This window comes from Lissotriton helveticus, chromosome 2_2 (assembly GCF_964261635.1).
Source record: "Lissotriton helveticus chromosome 2_2, aLisHel1.1, whole genome shotgun sequence".
NCBI lineage: Eukaryota > Metazoa > Chordata > Amphibia > Caudata > Salamandridae > Lissotriton > Lissotriton helveticus.
Window position 1 is genome coordinate 388,165,542 of NC_136060.1, and position 22,424 is coordinate 388,187,965.

General features: G+C 47.9%; 1 protein-coding gene across 1 annotated transcript in view; it reads right to left on the reverse strand.

Annotated features, from left to right (window-relative positions):
* Positions 1 to 22,424, reverse strand: part of NSD2 (nuclear receptor binding SET domain protein 2) — a 1,080,265-nt gene that overhangs the window by 928,156 nt on the left and 129,685 nt on the right. Inside the window, exon 5 of the mRNA XM_078678610.1 lies at positions 11,837 to 12,301. Coding sequence (XP_078534736.1) covers positions 11,837 to 12,301 — 465 coding nt within the window. The remainder of the gene's footprint in view (positions 1 to 11,836; positions 12,302 to 22,424) is intronic.

The following is a 22,424-nucleotide window of genomic DNA, read 5'->3' on the forward strand; positions in this document are numbered from 1 at the left end:
CAATGAAAGGCAGTCTTTAAAATAAATTTACTCATGAAAAATAAATTTTGATATAAAACGAATAAATCTGTATTTGTGGTGTAATTTGCCTGGGCTTAGGTGTTTCTATATTAATACATTGGACCTCTCCTAGGCCTTTCTGTCCAAATCCATAGGGCAGGTACCCGTTCCGCATTTGGGGTATCAGGATTAGCCCTTGATTGGTTCAGAGACTTTCTATCTGGCCGGTCCTTCCGAGTCGCCACCCCCCCCCCCCCCCCTCCACCTCTCCAGGGAATGCCCCATTGAACAGGGCGTACCCCAGGGCTCAGCTCTTAGCCCCACCCTGTTCAATGTGTATGTCCAGCCCCTGGCAGAGGTGGCCAGGAGACATGGATTGTCCCTCGTATCCTACGCTGACGACACTCAGCTGGTGGTGGCACTAAACGATGAAAGTGGGCTTAGCATCCAAAAATTCCAACGCACTCTCGTTGACATCACAGAATGGATGACAGCGAACTACCTACAGCTTAACGCCGGCAAAACCGAGGTGTTGGTGGTAGGAAAAAAGACTAACACTTGGGGGGACAACTGGTGGCCAGCAGACTTAGGACAACCACCGGAACCCAAGGACTGTGTTAAAAGCCTGGGAGTCTGGGTAGACTCTACCCTTAAATTCACTCAGCACACTAAAAAAGTGGCAGCAACCTGCTTCGGCATTCTAAGGAATCTCAGACCCATCCTGGGATTCTTCGACAATCAAACCCGTCAGACGATAGTTCAGGCAGCCATCCTCTCCAGGCTGGATTATGCCAGCTCCCTTTTGCTAGGAACAAACATAGCTGAAAAAGCTAGACTCCAGCGAGTACAGAACGCCGCCGCTAGGGCGCTGGTAGGAATTCCCCGCCATGCGTCCGTAGCCAATACTCTCACCAAACTCCACTGGCTCCCAATGGAGAAACGAATTCATTTCAAAACACTGTGCTTAGCATTTAAAATCCTAAAGATGGCTTCTCCACCCATGCTCTGCCCACTTCTGTCAACATACGTCCCTCGACGTACCCTACGCTCAGAAGGACAAAATCTCGCAACAGTACCCCGTATCAAACTATCCAGGATGGGCGGCCGCTCCTTCAAATACTTGGCCGCCAAGCTCTGTAATGTCCTCCCTGATGCGATCAGAGGGATACAGGATCTGCAGACCTTTAGGAAAGCTATAAAAACTCACCTCTTCCGCTAAACTTTTTCTCCCTCTCTACCTCCCCGATCCCACCATCTGTCCACTCCTCATACAGAAAGCGCCGGGACGCCCCTTGGCTGGGGCAGCTGCGCGCTATACAAGCCCTTATAACATTAACATTAACATTAAGTGAGGCTCAGTGAAGGACGTCACGTGGGCGCTACAATGGCGCTGATGCGGCCCGGAGCTATAGTGCTGGTGCAGCCCAGGCTAGCCTCACAAGGTGAAGAGGAGGTCGGGACCGTGATGTCGGGACTCCGTCACAAATTGGAGCGGGCCGCGGCGGGAGTTGCTCAGGTCCGGGGCCCGGCGGCCGGGTGCGGGCTCAATGACGCGGTGTAGACTCGGCTCCACCGCCAATCCACACGGCAGCCAGTAGCAGGGTCGCGGCAGAGTGAAGAGCCACGGCCAAGTGGAGAGGCACCTAGCAGGGGGAGAGTTGTGGAGCACTAAGAGCCGCAGGCCCAGAAGCCGGGGCGTCGCGTAGGTGGCACTCCGGCAGTACAGCGGCCACAGCCCGTCCACTCAGAGCAGCGCAGCTCGGGAGGCTAGCTGGTCAAGAAGGTGTCGGTCACCAGGAATGCCACCAGCCGGGTTCCGGGTGGGCAATACAGGATCTGCTCCGCTATTCCGGCTCCGGACAGGTCACCAGCAGCAGGGGCAATCAGTTATGGATCCGGAGCTCCGATGTAGGCGCCATCTTGGCCGCAGCGGGACCTCCACATCCCAGGACGTTTTCTACCCGAGGGGCAGCAGGAACCAGGGCAAAGTCAGCACTGGGGCAGGCACTGGGGTCCGCAACGGGCCCCTCCGATATTTAGGGGGTCCCAGGTCTAGAAAAACGGATGGAATTAGGCGGATGAGCAGGCGGGGGTCGGGAGCCGCTTTAGTGAGCGACCATCTCCGCCGGCTGCTAGCCACGCCCCACCCTTCAAAGGTTTTTTTAAATCCAAATCTCTTACTATAACGTCCCTGAAACCTATGGTTTTTTTCAGTGAATTTCAAGGGTTTTTTTAAATGCTAATTTCTAACTATGCCTACAGAGCTAGGACATGTGCAGAAAGTAGAAAGGCGCAGAAAGAAGCAAGAGAAATGCAGAAAGAGGCAACAGAAGTCCAGAAAGACTAAGAAAAGTGCAGAAAGTAGCAAGAGATATGCAGAAAGAACCAACAGAGATGCAGAAAGAGGCCTTGTTGCAAAGTCATCCTGCGCTCCCAAATTTTTGCTCACTGATACTGGTGGTAACTGACTGTCACTAACCAGGTCCGGAGCCAGGGCTATGCTCAAAGACACTTAGAATACAGTGAGAACACCTACATACACTAGGGTGCACTATGAGTTGGGGTAACGCTGTGATTGGCAAGACCTCCCTGTAAGGCCCTAGTCCATAATAGGGCATGGGGATTAAAACTACCTCTAACTCGGTGCAGAAAGAGGCAATACTAGTGCAGAAGGAGGCAAGAGCGCTGCAGAAAGAGGCAGAGCTGTAGAAAGAAGCAAGTGAGGTGCAGAAGGCAAGTGAGGTGCAGAGAAAAGCTAGAGCAGCGCAGAAAGAACCAACAGGTGCAAAAAGAGGCAAGAGGGGGTGCAGAAAAAGGTAGGAGATGTGTTCAAAGAGGCAAGAGAGGTACAGAAAGAGGCAGGAGGGGTACAGAAAGAAGGAAAAAAAGTGCTGAAAAAAGCAACAGAGGTGCTGAAAGAGGCGTGAACGGTGAAGGAGCAAGAGAAGTGCAGAAAAAAGCAACAGAGGTATAGAAACAGGCAAGAGATGTGCAGAAACAGGCAGGAAAGGTGCAGAAAGAGGGAACAAGGGTGCGGAAAGAGGCAACAGGGATGCAGAGAGGGAAAAGAGGAGTACAGAAAGAAGAGGAGTGCAGAAAGAAGAGGGGTGCAGAAAGAAGCAAAAGAGGTGCAAAAAGAGGCAAGAGGGGTGCAGAAAGAGGTAGGAGAGGTGCAGAAAGGAAGAGTAGTGCAGAAAGAGGCAAGAGAATTGCTGAAAGAAGCAACAGAGGTGCAGAAAGAAGCAAGAGCAGTGCAGAAAGAACCAACAGAGGTGCTGAAAGAGGAGCAAAGGGTGCAGAAAGAGCAAAATAAGTCCAGAAAGAGGCAAGAGAGGTACAGAAAGAGGCAAGAGAGGTACAGAAAGAGGCAAGAGAGGTACAGAAAGAGGCAAGAGAGGTACAGAAAGACGAGAGGTGTGGAAAGTAGTAAGAGAATTGCACAAAGAGGGAAGAGGGGTGCAGAAACAGGCAGAAGGGTTGCATACAGAAGCAACTGAGGTGCAGAAGGATGCAACAGATAGAAAAAGAGGCAAGAGAGTTATAGTAAGAAAAGTTAAGTGCAGAAGGAGGCAAGAGAACTAGAGGTGCAGAAAGAGGCAAGTGAGTAAGAAGCAACAGACGTGCAGAAGGAGGGAAGAGGGGTGGAGAGAGGGAAGAGGGGTGGAGAGAGGGAAGAGGGGTACAGAAAGAAGCAAGACAGGTGCACAAAGAAACACAAGAAGTGCAGAAAGAAGCAACAGAGGTGCAGAAAGACAAAAAAGGGTGCAGAAAGAGGCAAAAGGGGTACAGAAAGTAGCAAATGAGGTGCAGGAAGAGGCAACAGACTTACAGAAAGGGGGACTAGAGGCGCAGAAAGTATAAGATTTGCAGAAAGAAGCAAGAGAGGCGCAGAAAGAAACAAGAGAGGCGCAGAAAGAAGCAAGTGGCTTACACACCATTCGTACCAATTTAACACCCACTTTTAGCAATAAGTTAACAGGTGACCATTCTAGGTTTGCAAAGGGCCTTCCACCATGCTGTAACACTTGTCACTGCATTTTTGGTAACGTTTGAGCTAGAAACAAGGATTTTTGTTCAAATCTGCAGATTAGGGAGCAGATGGTGAATTATGGGGTTAATGCAGAAAATGTATAATTATGCGAAAGTCTGTGTAGCCATACAGTCGCATATTTCCAGTGGCCTTGCTCATACCTCTGACAAGGTCCACAAGTGCTCCTCAGTGATTCATTCTTTTTTTGCCTCACTGAGTTCATAGTTGAGCTTCTATGGAAACAAGGGAGACTAAACCTGAGGTTGCCACTCCAAAACAGACTACCATACCACATAATTACTCTCCATAACACATAATCCCACTCTACATAATTCCTATAAATCTAATACCACATACTTTCTATCCACATAATTTCACTGCACAACATAACACATAAGTCCACTACACACAACGTACATCCACTCTCAAAAACATTTATATAAAAAACTTTTACATTTACAACGCCAATAGCTCTAACTTTCGCAAAATGTGAAACCTATTACATTGCAAGCACTTCTGTAATTAGTATTCACGTTTGCAGAGTAGAGGAGAAAGGGTGCTGGGTCTCAACCAGCGCACATGAATTCCGCTGTGTAGGAATTACAAGAGGTACCAGGTCCCTTAGAAGCAAATTTGACTTCATCCCCCATCCCATAGTCTGCCAGAAGGCGCATTTGCAGAGTGGTGGAGAAAGGAGGGCATGGCCTCCAAAGAAGTATTAGCAATCCCACTGTGTGGGACTTACTAGAGGTAACAAGAGGGATAGTTGGCTCCCAAGGACATCTTCGGGGGCCAACTTCTCCTATTACCTCCAGGAAGTCCCACACAGCGGGATTGCTAAGTTCTCGTAGCAGGCCACACCCTCTTTGCCCACCACTCTGCAAGCGCGCTCCCTGGCGCGCTCTTGGATGGGTATTGAAGTACCCATCGCTGCTGGGGGTCCTTTGGGGCCAACTAGCCTACCTCCTACCTCCAGTAAGCCCCACACATTGGGATTGCTGAGAGGTGGACAAAGGCCGCGCTCCCTTTCCCCACCACTCTGCAAAAGTGCATCCTGGCACGGTCTAAGTTGGGGTATTATGTCCCCTTCATTCCGGAGGGTCCCGGGGGCCAACTAGCCTACTAGGTACCTCCAGTAAGAGCCACACACCAGGATTGCTGAGAGTAGTCTGAGGCCACGCTTCCGTTTTACACAACTCTGCAAACGCAGCACCTGGCACACTGCTGCTCGGGGAATGAAGTCCACTTGTGTCCTGAGGTTCTCAGGAAACAAGAGGACCTCATCGTCTCACCAGCAGTGCGCCAAGAGACGTATTTGCAGAGTGGTGTAAAAGGGGGCGTGGCCTAAGACCACCTCTCTGCTATCTAGCTGTGTGGTGCTTACTGGAGGTACCTGGTGGGCTAGTTGGCCCCCAGGGATCCTCAGTATTCAAGGGGACTTAATTCCCCAACTTAGAACGCGCCTGAATGCACGTTTGCAGAGTGGTGGGGAAAGGGAGCGCGGCCTTTGTCCACCTCTCAGCAATCCCAATGAGTTGGGCTTACTGGAGGTAGGAGGTAGGAGGTAGGCTAGTTGGCCCCAAAGGCCCCCCAGCAGCGATGGGGACTTCAATCCTCATCTAAGTGTGCGCCAGGGAGCGAGATACCAGTTTTATTTTTTTAATATATTTTTTAGAAGGGGACTGTGTGGCCCCCTTTCTTTTAGTAATTTTGGGGCCCTGGAAACCCCATCAACCAGGGCCTGACCCTTTAATTTTTTTTCTTTTTTTTTCTTTTTTTTTTTTTTAAACGTGGAGGCAGATTCCGGCCCCGGGGACCCTATCCCCCAGGACATGGCCTCCTTAAAAAAATATATATATTTAAAAGGGAAGAGGGGCCGCGATACCCTCCCTCTTCACTGGGCCACTATTGGCCCCGGGGACCTCATCCCCAAGGCTTGGCCATTTTATATAAATATTTAAGGAAGGGGGCCACGTGGCCGCCTCCCCAGTCGATTTCAAACCCGGGGACCCCAGGCCATTTATTATTTTAAAAATAAAGGGAGGGGGCTGCGTCCCTCGGGCCGACCATTAGCGTTAGGGACCGTAGGGGGAGCCCCAATACCCCCACGGTCCTAGCCAGCTCCCAGCCTCCTGCGGGAGCCGGCATTGCTTTTGGGCAAGGGCAGCTGCTAACATGCAGCTCACCTTGCCCAAAAGCAATTCTGCTTTTATTTGTTTAGCCATGCTCCCGCTCTGCCAAAGCAAAGGTAATGTCCCGGGGGTGGGCACCCTGGAACATTGCAGGATCCTGCCCTGGGGTGTGGCTGTTCCTAGGGCCATAGAAGGCTCTAGGAGAGGGACCCCCCATCATTTCAACAGCCCCAGGGAGGTGGTGGTCCCCGGGGCTGCGTTGGAGGAGGAGGGGGGTGGGGGGGGACTGCGTGCCACAGGGCATAATTAAATAAAGCCCCGGGGAGGTGGCGATCCCCGGGGTTTGGGGGGGTCCTACCCCACATCCAATAAAACAAGCCCCGGGGAGGTGGCGGTCCCCGGGGCTGTGGGACCCCCTGAGCAGGCCTAGGGGGTCAGGATGTTTCTACCCTGCCCCCTTTTCTTCATTTTTCACTTTATTTTCCCTTTTTCTTGTGACTCGGTTACCGAGTCACAAGATGACAGCCAACACATTCTGCTTTGGAGTGTTGGCAGCCAATCAGAAGCAAGCTTGTGCTCGGGAGGGTTCCCGGCTCCTCCTCGGTGCTCAGATATATAAATTTTTATTTTTCTTATTCCTCAGCAACTACTTAACAGATTTACAACATTTTTTTAAAAAAAGGTTGCTTTCTGAACCAAGAGCTACCTTTTTGCCAAATTTGGTGTAATTCCGTTCAGCAGTTCAGGCTGTAGTCGTGTCTAAAGTTACTTTGGAAATGAACATGGGAAAACGCGTTTTGGGACCCCCCTTATTTCTCAGCCCCCACTTGACGAATCCCCCTGACACTGTCAGGACGTGGAACTGACCCGAGTGAACCATTGGTTTTGATAATTTCGCGAAGATTCGTCAAACGGCGCCAAAGATATTGGCAAAAGAAAAAACGCTTTTTTAATAGAAACAAGGTCCTAACTAGAACTACCTACTTGCGACTGCCAGTAGAAGATTAATATATATGCCTGACATATGGCCATGAAAATAAAAGAGCCCCTCTGTTGTATTTTGTGAGCAAAGCCTATGATTAAAATCCTTCAGGCATCGAAACGAGTCAGGCAGTGAAACCAACTTGTGGGTGCCAAGGAGAGTCATGAGTGAAGAGCGGATTTTTGACTTGCAGCCGAGTGCCCTCCCGAAGCTGTTGGGCACTTTGGTGGATAATATATCTATATATCTATATATATATATACACACACATACATACATATATACATATATACATATACACACATACAGACACATACATATACACTTGCATACATTCATTTATATACACACGCATATATATATATATATATATATATATATATATATATATATATATACACACACACACACACACACACACACACACACACACTTTTTAAATGTATTTTTAACACAAGACAGGGCCTGATTAAAAGAGCCATTTTGTGATCGCCAAATCGCCAAATAGATTTAGAAACTCAAAGAATCGTTCTATGGAAGTGGAGCCTTTGGAGTATCCTTTCAGAGATTCATTAAGGAATTTATTAATTTTTTGTCATTAAAATGTGGTTTTAACCCACAGGCAAATGGGAGAGAGTTATGTTAAATGAATTTACTAAGTGCATCGGTTACCTATGGGTGTCCTGGCGCTCGCTCAAACAGCAACGGCCAGAAGAAGGGATAGGACAATGCTGGGCCTAGTTGTTGCAAAGTCATGTTTTCAGAACCTTCCTAAATGTGATCAGGTCAGGGGAGGAATGGATTTGGAAGGGAAGTGGATTCCAGGCATTGACAGTGCAGGTGATAAAGCTTCTGCCGCACCAATAGGTTCGCTTAAATTTGGAACTACCAGACTCTTTGTTCCAGAGAGCTTAAAGTTCTGTTGGGAATATACCATTTGAAACTCTGCCTGGGATGAAGTGGTCCGCAATCCTAGAACGCCTTGAAAGCCATACATAGAGCCCTGAATTTAATCCGATGTGTTAAAAGGGAGCCAATGGAGCTTTCGGATTTTGGTTTTTATCGACTTCAACTTAGATATGCCTGGTAAAAGTCTAGCTGCAGCATTTTTCAGCAATTGAAATTTGTTAGTGTAGCTGCTGCATATTGACATAGTCCATTGCAGAAGTCTAGCTTTGACAAAATAAGGGAGGTTACTACTACTATTTTACATTCCCAGGGAAAATGTAGTATATTTTTAATCATCCTCAGTGTGATGAAAGTAGGGCACGTCACAACGTTCACCTGATCACCAAAGGGGAGTCTGTTCTCCATTAGGACACCCAGATATTAAGCTTTTTTGACCGGCATCGGTAAGGATCCTAATTCATCTGGCCACCACGTAGGAAACCAGAAAGAGATGTTATTTCCAAAAATGATCACTTCTGTTTTTTCAGAGTTCAACTTTAAGCAGTTGTTTCTCATCCAAGTGCTTACTGCCAGCATGCAGTCATGAAATTTGTAACCAGTTTCCATTTCCTGGTTTGGTGATAGGGACACAACTATATGCGTGTCATGAGCGCATGAAGTAAGGGAGAAGCCAAAAGACCTGATTAATTGCACCAGTGATTACACATATACATTAAAGAAAGTGGGACTGAGCGATGACCTGTGGGACACCGTAAAGAAAAGAAAAAGGCTCAGCGAGAAAGGAGTCTGAAGCTACTCTTTGCTTCCTCTCAGAGGAATGAACGCAGCAGGGTCCAAGCTGCTCCTTGAACTCCAATCTCTGCCAAACAGTCCATCAAAATATCATGATGTACCGTATAAAATGCCGCAGAGAGATCTAACAGTATCAGAGCGGCATTACACCCGGCATCTGGGGCTTCTCTGACTTCTTCTGAGGATTTAATATGGGATGATTCTGTACTATGGTCTCCTCTAAAGCCATATTGTGTGGCATCTAATGACGGATGATCATGAATGAATTGAGATAGCGTGGTGTTCATGGCCCTTTCAACTAACTTCGCTGGGAAGGGAAGCCGTGAAATAGGTCTCCCTTCACTTTCACTTTGTGAATGTTAAAAATAAGAAATACAATTGTTAAAGAGCCCTTCCAACTCATGTGGGAGACATAATTAAGCCTTTCTAGGTCAGTCACCAACTTCATAGCTACGACCTCTTCTTCCAGGTAGAGACCTATAATTTATTTCCAAGTATTTATAGAGCCCACGATGACCTAAGGGTGTTCTGGAGCTGAATTAAAGACCTGCAAAGTACATATACCAACTGCTCAAAGATAGTAACAATAGCCTAAGGAACCACCTATTGAATGTTTTCCTGAATAATAGGGGGTTGTCAGGGGTCGGATTCCAAAGGGATGGTATTATAGGCCACAGATTCCTGCTAGAAAAAAGTGCAGCCTTCGAATCTTGGCCTGCTAATCTTCGGCACCAATAAGTGATGTAACTTAAGATAGTGTGTCTAATGAAATCTGGCCCTCTGCTATTCACAGATATAAAACAAAGACTCTTAAGCACCTTCATAATGGGGGCCATTGCAAAGTGTGAAAGTGTCAGATACTGGAGTCCAGCAGGGCTACCTCAGTAGCAAAATTACAGTTGCATTCCGAACCAGCTGAACCTATTGGGAAGTGCAGGCCAAAAGGTCAAGTTAATGAGTGTTAGCATATTCTAGCCAAAAGTCAACTACTGATTGTGTAAACTCGTAACAAAAAATACATAATTTTCCCGTAACAAGGAGATGAAAATATTAAGAGGAGAATACTTATGCCACCGGGGCGCTAAATGAAAGTTCCTCACCAAATAACCAACAATGAATGACATACTATGTAAGAGACTGTAAAAAGAAGCAGTACTATCAGCGCTGTTACACCTCTCTAATGTAAAATAACATGTAGATTTATAAGAATAGCTACCAAAACAATACTTCCTGGCGAGGGACAATTGTTATGTTATGTGTATTTGTATAGAGCACTATCACCAGCGAGGGTATCCTGGCACTTAGCCGATGTATGTGCACCTTTATTGTAGTGGCTGCTAAGTTGAGGAACTCTCTTCTGGATTTAATCAGGCGTCAGAACTCGCATTTGAGCTTTCTTAAGCAAATTAAAAACTGGCAATTCGCAGATTAAATTGGTAGGAACAGTGTAAGTGATCTGCCTGTTTATGAGATCCTCTTCTCGGTTTGCTCTTCCTCATGCATAGCGCTTCGATACCATTTGGTCTAATCACTTTAGAAATACAAAGAATTCGATTCAAAAACCAGTATTCAGTTTCTTGCGGAGCTCAAGAAGTGAGGAGGAGGCTCAGATATAAATTTCACAAATCCCCATGGCACCTGGCCAAAAGACATAAGCCGATAAAGGTGGCCCACCTAACATCATCTCTTCTGACTTGTCAGAATTAGATTTCAGGCAGGATCTTACAACCAGTCGGCCACTATAAGGCAAGAGTAGAAATTTCGACCAGCTGCCTCATTCTTGCTATCAAGGCTAAGCATATATTGTACATCTCCCTATAAAACATACAGAACACATTTAAGGAACTCAATGTCTGCCAATAGGCTACTTAAAGGCACAAAAGTGTTCAACTACAAGGACATGATCGGGTGGGGATGGTTGGGGGGGAGGGTTAGATGGGGTTGGAACAAAAAAAACAAAAAACAGTCTGGCATTGGTTGAACAGGAAGGAGCAGATCCAGTCTAGAGCGTTCCTTCTAATCCAGACTCACCCTCTAGAACAAGATACCATGTACAACGCTGTAGAAAGGTGCTTTTAAATCAGAGTTGCTACAGCTCCCTGATGTAAAATAATATGCAGATCTAGAAGAAGAGCAACCAAAACATTACTTCCACTTTGTGAAACAGCCAGTACCAGTCTGGTAAAAGATTGTGGACCTTGATCCAATCAGATGGTTCTGTGTTCACGTATTTTTCCATTAGCTTGCCACAGTAAGTTAGAAGCGAAATCAGACGATGGTTGAATACAAATTTCCCCCAACAAGCAGGTACTTCTGAAGGTAAGCTGGCTTATGCAGAGTAAATGATGCGATTGTCTGACATGTGGTTGAATATTTCAGAGATTTCCTCATTCCACTCTGCCTAAAACAGTCGCTAAAAACTAGCCTCTATGCCCAATTTACTTTTATTCCAGGAAATCTATGCTGCACAAGGTTTCTTTAGAGATACACAATGAGGGATATAGATATGCTAAATGATCAACTCATAGGAACAAACAGCAGCATCGTTCCATCTTTGTTTTTATTGAAGCGCCTTTAACCTGATAAAGTCAAAAACTTGGAGCAAACATATGCACTACATGAATGACGTTGACAAACAGTAGTCTTCTGGTGGGTTGGGGGCAATTGTGTATGCTCTTGTAATACAACTAGTTCACTTTACCTACAAGACTCGAAGATAGCTGGTGAGAAGCAAAATAAATTAGTATTTTACCATCATAAATGCTAGTGCTATCAGCTATTCACTCATCTTGACATCATATATTAAAGCAAATCTATACGCCTTTGTATTAGAAGCAATTACTATTGTGTCAATAACTTTAAGATATAACCAACCACAATAAAAGTTCTCTCTGCCCCACTTGTGCAAAACAGCAAGTACATTTTGAGATAAACTCAAACAACTAGACTTGAGCAAATCAAATGTTACGATTGTCACACACATGTACAAACCTCATCTCTGTGCTTCTGACAAAATACCAAAAACTGTGTGGCAGCACTCTTTCGCCCTCGTGGGGTAACTCCTCCAGATTTCTTTTGGCCAACATCACTTCTCGACTCTGTGTGGACAGCTGACTTTTTTGTTGTATTGCTCTTCTGTCCCAAACTGCTATTATGACAAACTGAAGATGCCACTGGAAAGATCTTTCTTCTCTTTTTTGAAGCACCAGACTCATTCTCAGAATCTATAAACTCAGAGGTTTGCTCTGAATCAAGGTTTCCATCAAATCCTTCTTCAGATTGCACAGGAATCCCTACTTCCTTTGTTGCTCTGGGATTAAGATTAGGGCGCTCGTTGATGTAAACAAACGTGTACTTCAGTTGTCGGTCTTCCATTGACAATGTAAGAGATTCTTTTGCCTGCTTGAGACCAGTCTCCCATTGGTCACGCAGCTTTACAGCAATAGGTTTCAACAGCTAAGAAAAAAAAAGCACAGTTACACCAAGCTTATCTTTAATATTCTTTAAAGACTTAGAATCTCCCACTTGTATTAACAAACATCTTATTTGACAGTAGAACTATATATATATATATATATATATATATATATATATATATATATATATATATATATATATTGATATATATATATATTGAATACTCCCTTCATGGGATATCTGCATATTACTTTAATTGTCTGGTTGATTTCGTATGTATGACATTGTCATGAAGGTTTTTTTGTTGTGATGGTGGTTGTTGACAGGAGGACGTCACTTACCTGTAAATATATCTTTGCAGCATTGGCACCTTCATAGACTCACTTTGTGAACATTGTATGCAACCATGTTGCAGACCTGAAAAATTAAATTACTTCCCAGCAAGCAGAATATAGCTGACGGGGAAAGGTTCGGCCAAGTAGAGGTGAGACATTAGTCATAGGTGTTGCTTTAAGGAATGGGGTCTCACAGAAGATTATTGCACAGATGTTGGAGCACCTACATTTAGCTAATTGGGTACGGCAGTCCCCCTCTCTAAACACTCACTGAAGCAGCTACACCAGACATGTAAAATACCCTGCTAAGGACCCAGGATTAAATAGACTTTGACGGTCACCTAAGGAGTGAAAACAAGGTCATCAAGGCCCCATACAATATATAAGGAAGGTCCAAGCATCTTTGTTGGCGCTATATAAAACTTTATAAATAAAATAAAAAATACTGGCCTCTACCAGCTTAGCATGTCACAACATTGCCATGGCACACCAAAGAAATTGACTAGAATTATTATTAAATGTTATGTTATGTTAATAGTTTATTGAAGCGCAACAGCTGCCCCAGCGAAGAGGCGTCCCGCCGCTGATGACTAATGAGGTGGAGTGGATGTAGCAGGCCAGAAGAGCAGAGCCTCAAGGACAGGAGAACAAAAAGGTTTTTACAGCTTTATTTATTTATTTATTTATTTATTAATGGCATTTATAGAGCGCGTACAATTACCCTTGGGCGTCTCGGCGCTAAAAAGTGCATTAATGTCTCACCATGAACAGGAAGTGCGGAAATATGGATCACTGATTGAATAACCATGTTTTCAGGTTTTTTCTGAACTGGAGAAGTGTGGGGCTTGTTTTATATGGTTAGGTAGAGTGTTCCAAAGTCTAGGGGCCGCGATTGATAAACAGCGGTCGCCCCAGGACACTGTTCGACTTCGTTGGACCACTAATTGGTTGAGAGATGTGGATCTGAGAGTTCTGGATGGGTTGTAGGGAATCAATTGGTTTTTGAGGAATCGAGGTCCTTGATCCTGTAGAGACTTATATACTGTGCACAGAGATTTAAATTTTACCCTGTTGTGAATGGACAGCCAATGGTAGCTTTTGAGCGTGTCCGAGATAGGTGCAAACTTAGGTTTTTTTGACAGAACGCGAGCGGCCGCATTCTGCACGGTCTGTAATTTCTTGGTAACTCTGCTCTGAGCATTGAGCAGCAGACCGTTGCAGTAGTCTAGCGATGAAAGCACTAGGGAGGTGACTAAGGTTTTTGCTGCTGCTTTGCGAAAGGCAAGCAGGTTCTCGATGCCACGAATGGCAACCGGAAGAGAATTCCAAAGCCTAGGTCCCAGCACCCGAAAAGAGCGTCCACCCATACGGCAGAGCCTGCTTTTAGGGATGGTTGCAAGATGTTGACCAAGGGAGCGTAAATTACGTTGTGGAACGTAGAAAGTCAGAAGAGGGCGTAAAATGGCCGGGCTCTGAAGTTTAAGAATTTTAAAAGCCAGACAGAGAGTCTTAAATTTGATGCGGGATTCCATGGGGAGCCAGTGCAGTTTTTTGATCGTAGCTCTGGCAGAGCATCTTCGGGGAAGGCCTACCAGGGTCCTAGCAGCCGAGTTCTGGACTCTCTGAAAGCGGGCTACTTCAGTTTTGTTGGCACCTAACAGAAGGACACTGGCATAGTCTAGGCATGACAGAATGATGGCCTGAACCACAAGCTGACGCATGGCGGGTTCAAAGAACGCCAAGATGGGACGGAGGCTCCTTAATAGACCCACACAAGTCGCTGCCACTTTCTTTGTGTGGGTCTGGAGGCTCAGAGAGGGATCCATCCAGACACCCAAGTTTTTTACTGAGGTCTTGGGAGCAGGCATCAGACCTAAGGAGGGAGGCCACCAGTGTTTGTTCCACAGGGTCGTATTCTTCCCCAGCAGCAGAATCTCCGTTTTACCGGCATTCAACTGGAGACAGTTGTTAGTCATCCAGTGCGCGACTGCAGCTATTCCGTCCCTAAATCTCGTAGCATTGACAGATGGAGTCTCGGAGAGTGTGACGACTAGCTGAGTATCGTCAGCGTACGATACCAGCGTCAAGCCCCACTCTCTGGCAATACCCGCAAGCGGCTGTACATAAAGATTAAAAAGGGACGGGCTGAGCGCTGAACCCTGTGGGACACCCTGACCAATCTGGTGGAGCTTGGATAGAAAAGGAGGTGCCGAAACCCTAAAAGATCTGTCCTGAAGAAATTACTTTAACAATTTCAGGGCACACTCCTTAATACCAAATTCCTCCAGGCGGCGAAGCAGGATCCCATGCGACACCGTGTCAAAGGCAGCGCTGAGATCAAGCAAGATCAGCGCTGCACTCTGACCGGCGTCGAGGATCTCCCGAAGATGTTCGGTGGTAGCTAACAAGGCAGACTCTGTGATGTGGCCCGGTCTGAACCCATTTTGGGATGGGTCCAGGATGTCATTTTGGTGCACAAATTGTTCAAGCACAGAGTTGGCATGGGTTTCAGCGAGTTTAGCCACCCAAGGGAGGAGGGAGATTGGCCTGAAGTTCTCCGGTCTGGAAGGATCCAGAGTCGGCTTTTTTATGATCGGGGAGACCCAAGCCTGTTTCCAAGCATCAGGAACTGTTGCTGTGGAAAAGGACAGATTAAGCAGAGATCTAAGGGGTAAAAGAAAGAAGTGAAATGAGGGGCCTATTGCACAAAAACCTATTCTGTAGAAAAAAGAGCCCCATCTTGCGAAGACTCATGATCAGTTTTAACTTCTCCAGCTGGCACCGATAGGGGCTTCCAAGATATGTGAACTAAAGCAAGCAAGTATAAGTAACAATCTACAGTGAGTTGATCTTGGATATGCCAAGAAGTGGGCTCTGGGAAGGGTAGCGGACAGGAACTCAGCTGCTAGTGATTAAGGGAAGATAAAGTCAAGTTTCCATTTGTTAATGTGTTGGTCATGGTAGGAGTGCAAAGATTAATGAAACTCTCTATGAAAGGGATGCAGACTCATCTCAAACACAAAAACAGTCAAGAACCTGTCTCAGAAATGACAAGGAGACCCCCTAAGTCCTCCCCTCCAACCCCCCAAAAAAGAAAGTTCAAAACCAACTGAGATGCCAGGTTATGCAGTCAAGCATAATCTCCTATGGGAGATTTATTATTACACTCTTGCTCGTTAAGTCTGCCTTAACTCCCTTTTAATACTTTTTTTCTCACCTAACAGTGAATTGTTCTTGTGCAGCTTTGGAACACTTTTAATTACTTACATTTGTAGTAATTCTTCACAACATATAGCACTCATTTGCCTGGTTAGGTGTCACCCCTTTCCATGTAGTTGGCAACGCTATCATCATCTAAAGTAACAAGGACGGTCAGAGTGGAAACCCACTGTAAGGAAGTCATTTGATGGCGATATGACCGCCAATGGTAAAGCTGCTGAGAGGAGTGTTACTGAGCACCTCAACATGCTTGTATTATCTGAATTGTTTGTCAGTAATAGCGAAAGAAACTACTTCAAGCCTTACTGCCTGAAGCACTTTGCTCATGAAATCACTCTGTAATCCAAAAAGGCACAATGAAATAAAGGATGGACTCTTAATTTTTTGTTAATCTTTTGTTTGCCATAGGGCGTGGCTTGGCCAGCTGCAAGATAGCCGCACTCTAAGTGGGCTCTGCCGGCCAAGCAAACAATCCGTCAGAATCCTGCAGATGACAGCACTTATACTGCCTACAACCGGCATAACCTGTCCCGCTGGTGCCTGAGGCGCCGTCCGGTGCTGCGGATGGCCACCTGCTCGTGGCGCCGGGCTTGAGCTTCCGCGGTCAGCAAGGCCCGGCTCTTCTTCCGCTGAGGCCTGGTATCCCACACTGCCTGAGGAGTTTCCGGAGGATCCTGGATCGCCTCCCGGTGAGTGCCGCGGTCGCCGGGGCTATCTACGGCGGGGTAGAGGGCCCACGCGTTGTACCGCTCAGCCCCGGCCTTGTGCCGCTCTAGCGCCCCATTTCACCTCCACTGGCGCCGACGCCACTGGCTACGGGCTCCCGGGCCCAGCAACGTGAGCGGTGTGCCCCGCTTGTTTCCTCGCTGCGTCTGCCCCTGCCTGGCGTGTACCCCGGGCCTGCTGTGCAGTGAAAATTCACCACGCATCCAGACCTGCTGCCTCCTTCAGTGGCCACGATCGCGCCGCCATGGGGCGAATACTCATGGGCGCCATCACTGGTCATCCGGGGTCTTCCTACTGTGGCTCCCCTCTGTACCTGCCGTATCGCTCCTTGCTGCTGTCCGGGCCTGCCTTGGATCTGTGAATTAGTATCTGCCGCGGAGTTTAGCAGTTGAGCCTGGGCCTGCAACCCCTCTCTCCGCCTCCTCCAGAGGCCCTCAACGTCTTTCTCTTACGCCTGCTGCCTAAAGGTCTGCTGCCCGTTCTGCCTCGGGCCCGGCCCTGAGCGTGTGCGTGTGTGTGTGTGTGTGTGTGTGTGTGTGGTGTGAGAGGGGGAGGTCTGCCACCCTGAAACTCTGGGGCCTGCCTTGCCTTCTGTGGTATGTCTTTGGTGCTGTCCGATTTATGTTGCTGTCACACTGAGTATTACATCCCTGTGCTGGCGGCTACTGCAGTGCAGATTGTTGTGTGCCCATCGGAGTTCCCCAGGCTCTCTAGCTAATCAAATTCGCTGCCATCGGCTCCACGTCTTTGGCCCTATACTGGACTGTTGCCATACCCTCTTGTTGGTCAGTGGGTCCCCTGGATACCCACTCGGTCCTCCTTGAGCTATCCTGTTCGGCTGCCGCTTTAGCTCCTACGACGTCTGCCGCACCCCTCTGCCATTATACCTCGTCCTTGAGTTGCCTGGACGGACTGCTGCCACCCCCTAGAGAAACTGACCCTGCCATCTCCACCGTTTGGGACTGTTGGGCGACCGCCTTCTTATACTGTGCTAAATACGCCGACCCAATTTGGCACCCTTCTCCTCTCCTATTCCCAGGTGTGATTTCCATCTGTCTCAGCCTGCCGTGGGGAGGACTGACCCAAAGCAACCCAAAATCACCTTCAACCAGCGCAGATCTACGCGCCAAGACGGTGCGGGATTGTATTGCGGTGATCCCGCGACCAACATGGAGGTTCCCCCTGCTAGTGACGACGAACTGAAGGCAATCATGTTCAAAGCCAAATCCACGGTCACCGGAATCGCGGCTCAACAGGACCAACTGTCCGCCCGCCTGGACTCGCTCAAGGCCCGGGTGAACTCTCACGACTCCCGCCTCCTGCATGTTGAGTCCTGGGTATCAGACGCTGAGGACGCCGCAACTCAGGATCGCCAGAAGTTACCGCAAATGGACAAAATCCTGGACATCATTCGGAATAAAAATGAGGATTTAGAGGTCCGTTCCCGGCGGAGCATCCTCCGCATCACAGAAGTGCCAGAGTCCACCAATATTTCCCGCATGGAGGACATTATAGAGCAGCTCATCAGGAACTCTTTGGTGACATTCTCTCCCTAGTCTTTATTGTCTAACGGGCACATCGCTCCCTCGGCCCACGTCCTGGCCCCGGATTACCTGCTCGCTCTATAATTGCAAAGATTTTAAATTTTAGAGACCGCGATGCCATTTTACGCGCGGCCCGAGACGGGGGCAAATTATGTCACCAAGGCAATTCGCTTTCATTTTACCCAGACTAAACCATTGCAGTCCAAGCAGCCCGACGTAAATTCGTCCCAGCCAAAAGAATTCTTCAAAAACACAAACTCACCTACTCATTGGCGTACCCCGCGACGTTAAGGGTCCGACAGGGCGCAAAGAAACGTTTTTTCAGATCCCAGAGACACTCATTTTTGCCAAGAAACTCGACAAAACTCTTCGCACCTCACCTTCTAGCTCTCAAACTGCTGCACCTGACCACCTTAGTGATAATGATTAACCAGTTGTGCTTTAATGGCTTAATATTTCATAACGTTGTATGAAGCTCCGGGATAATTCCCTTATCTAACATGGTTTCCCCTTTTTCAAGTTGTGGGTTCCTGGGGTGGGAATGGGTGGTATCTCAGCCTGACTGAAGGGTTGGAGTGGGTGGAGGGACTTTTGGTAATGGTCTATGGTTGTGGGGGTGGGGCGGGTGGATCTGGGGGTCCGTTAGGAAATTGGTTTTCCCCTTGTTGGCTACTGTATCGCATCGTGTCGGGTGCGTGGGAGAAGGTGGGGTTCAAGGGAGAGTCACCTATGACGACAAAGACTTCTCCAGAAAAAAAACAAAGTGCAATCATCCGAGCCCAACACCAGATGGCGATCTATTCATAAATGTACCATCTGCAGCCCATATGCCTCGAACCTTTAAGTTTTCTTGTTCTAATTGTGTGCATCTCTTCAGCACACAACACTGTACTATTATGCTTGATCATGGTCCTATGTCTGTACAATGCACCTCACTCTTTTATAGGCTGGCACCTTTTGGATCGACTCAGTTTGTTTTATCCTCATCTCCATTTCAGTGATGTTCCTCATAGCCAGACTCTCTACAAATGCAGACACTTGTGGGCTCCATTGCACTTTTCTGTGACTGCTCAGTCCATTGTACATTTAGGTATATTTGCACCTGTTTTACACACCAGATTTTGGTCACAGACTGAACTCGCTGTCCTGTGCTCCATGCCACCCTGGTCTAGCGTTTTGTGACTGACCCCATATGCTGGACTTGGAATATCCGCAGTCTTAATGACCATCGCAAGGCCAGGCTCATACACTCCCACTTAATCCGAAAAAGTTGACATATGCCTTTTACAGGAAACCCACCTGCTACTAGCGTCCTCCACCCGACTTAAATCGCACCACTGGGGGGATTCCCACTCCTCTTTTTACTCCTCTTATTCCAGTGGGGTGTCCACTCTGATTCAGAAGGGCGACCCATGGAGCACGACGCAGGTTATTACTGACCCCGATGGGCGTTACATCATCCTAACATGGCTCCCTGTTGATCACAACCCATGACGATTGCAGCCGTGTATGGCCCTAATTCGGATGACACCGACTTCTTCACGCACGTGTGGCACCTTATTTCGTCCTTAGGACCCGCTGTGCTTCTCTGGGGGAGGGGGGGCGGGGAGGATGGGATGGGGGATTTTAATGTTACACTTTCAGCTGACTTGGACCGCTCTGGCCCCTACTTATCCCATCATCGCTCCACCGCTCTCCTTCAGTCAATTCTCACTGATAACTCGTTATTTGATGCATGCATCACATGTGGCCCGAGGTTTGGGAGGGCACTTGCGTCCCCGGCGCCCGCGGCTGTTGCTTTTGTATCGATCTTTGGATTACCTCCCCTGATGTCCTCACTTGGCTCACCTCTTCTAATAATATGGCTCGTACACCCTCGGATCATGCGCCAGTCCAGCTATGTCTCCGCCTTCCCAACTCCCCTCAGCATGCCATCACCTGGAGGCTTCCTCCGAACGCTCTCCGTGATTCTGTTTTCTGTGATGAGATCCAAACCGCTATTTCTAACTATTTCGACTTGAACGTCAGCTCTGTAGAATCAGCATCCACTTTGTGGGAAGGTTTTAAGACTGATCAGGGGCGACTGCATCTCCAAACAATCTGGTGTCCTTCGTTCAATCCTCTCCACTTTACACAGGCTCGAGGCGGAGATTAAGGCCCTGGACGCTGTTCAGGAAACCCATCAAAGCCACGAGAATTTCGCTCTTCTGCGTGAAAAACATATGGAATTCACTGAGGAGGCCGATCGGGAACTCTCTTTCCTTGGTAGGGAGGCCCGGGCTCGCCGTTTCGGAGAGGGTGATCGGCCTGGCAAGACCTTGGCCAACCTCTTCCGCCCCCCTCGTGCCGCGTCATATTACAGCCCTCAGGGATAGCGGCCCCACCAGAACCACCTCTACGGAGGAAATTATGACCAGATTTACTGACTATTACTCGCAACTATATACCGCGGGCTCCACTCCCTCGCATGAGGATTTTAATCAATATTTTGACACTATCGCTTTGGTCTGGCTTGAGGATTACCATCGCAAATTCTTAGATGAGACCTTCTCTAAGGAAGAAATACTTGCAGACATAAATAGCTTACCCGGTGACAAGGCCCCTGGTTTGGATGGTCTCCCCGCCTCATTCTACAAGACCTTTGCATCTCTGTTTGAGCCGCATTTGGCAGCTATGTGGAATGACTCCTATGACAATGGCCTCTTACCGCAATCGCTTCGTGAGGCAATTATTACTCTTCTACTTAAGCCGGACAAGCCTTCAGACAGCCGAGATTCGTATCGACGCGTTGATTAATATAGACAACCAAATCTTTGCGAAGTTACTGGCCTCCCGACTTCTCCTCCTCATGCCTACCATCGCTCTTCCGGACTAGTCCGGCTTCATCCCAGTCCGCGCCACTTCTCACAATCTTCGAACTATTTGCTCTGTCCTCTATCAGATTAATCCCGGCCTTCCAACTGTCGCGGCTTTGCTTGATGCCACTAAGGCTTTTGACACCCTGAGTGGCCTTTTTTATTCTTTTTACCTTGCCTCGGCTTTAGTGACATCTTTATTCATATGATATCACTCCTTAATACCAGCCCCTCCGCCCGTCTTCTTATCAACGGCCAGATCTGACCCCATATCGGTTGGACGGGGTACTCGCCAGGGGTGCCCACTTTCCCCTATGCTCTTCGCTATTGCGATGGAGCCACTCGCCGCCCGGCTCCGGCAACACCACACCCAGACGGGCATTGGCTTCTCGACTCGCGCCCTCTTGGTTTCTAAGTATGCAGATGATATTACACTATACGTCCGCCACCCTCAAGTCAACCTCAACACTCTAGTGCACGAGATAATAAGGCTCGTGATCTGTCTGGCATACAGGTAAACTGGAGCAAGTCAGTTCTGTTCCCGCTTACGGATGCCACCAAGCCTTTTATCCCCGACTTTCCTTTCGTATGGGCCTTCGGCCCCACTTGCTATCTGGGTATTAAGCGGAGTAGAGACCTGGATGATCTATGGCGTGCCAACTTCGGGCGCGCAGTGGATTGGCTAGAGTCTAAAATACCTCAATGGAATAGACTCCCCTTGTCTCTGGCCGGTTGTATCGCCATCGCCAAGATGGGGGTCCTCCCGAAGTTTCTTTACCTCTTTTTGAATATCCCCCTGCCTCTGACTTCGCATTGTTTTCGTAGACTCCGCTCCCTGATCATATCTTTTGTCTGGGCTGGCAAGCAACCCAGGATTGCCTATGACATCCTCACACTCCGCATGTCAGTTGGCAGCATGGGGGCTCCCGATTTTAAACTCTATGCTTTATGTGCTCAGGCCAGCTTTCTTCACTTCTGGATTCACCTCCCTCCCTTTCAGCCACATGTCGCGGTCGAGACTGACCTCGCAGCTCCTTGGCCCTTGAACACTGCGCTGTTCGCCCCGGCTGTCCGTCCACGAGCCGAGGTAGACACGGTTGAGACACTGCGCTGGGCCTGGCTGGGTCTACGTCACCTCTCCATTTCCCCCATGTTATCTGCCAATACCATGCCGATTGTACGCCACCCTGCATTCCCTCCTCTCCAACCTTCTGGCATGTCCAGGCATGCCGCCCGTCTTTGACTCATGACACTGGCGGATCTATACGCTGGAAATTCTTTCTATTCTCTTCCAGCCTCCTCAGGCCCTCTGGATACTTTGCTCTTTCATCAGTTACGGGCGATTTGCAGGGAGCTTCATCCCTCGTATCCCAAGGCTTCTCCGTCGATGTTTACTCTCGACTTCATCTATTCCTCCCCCTCCTCTAAGAAGCTGGTGACCAAATTATATGCAATCACCTTGTCGACTGCCTCCATTTCCACT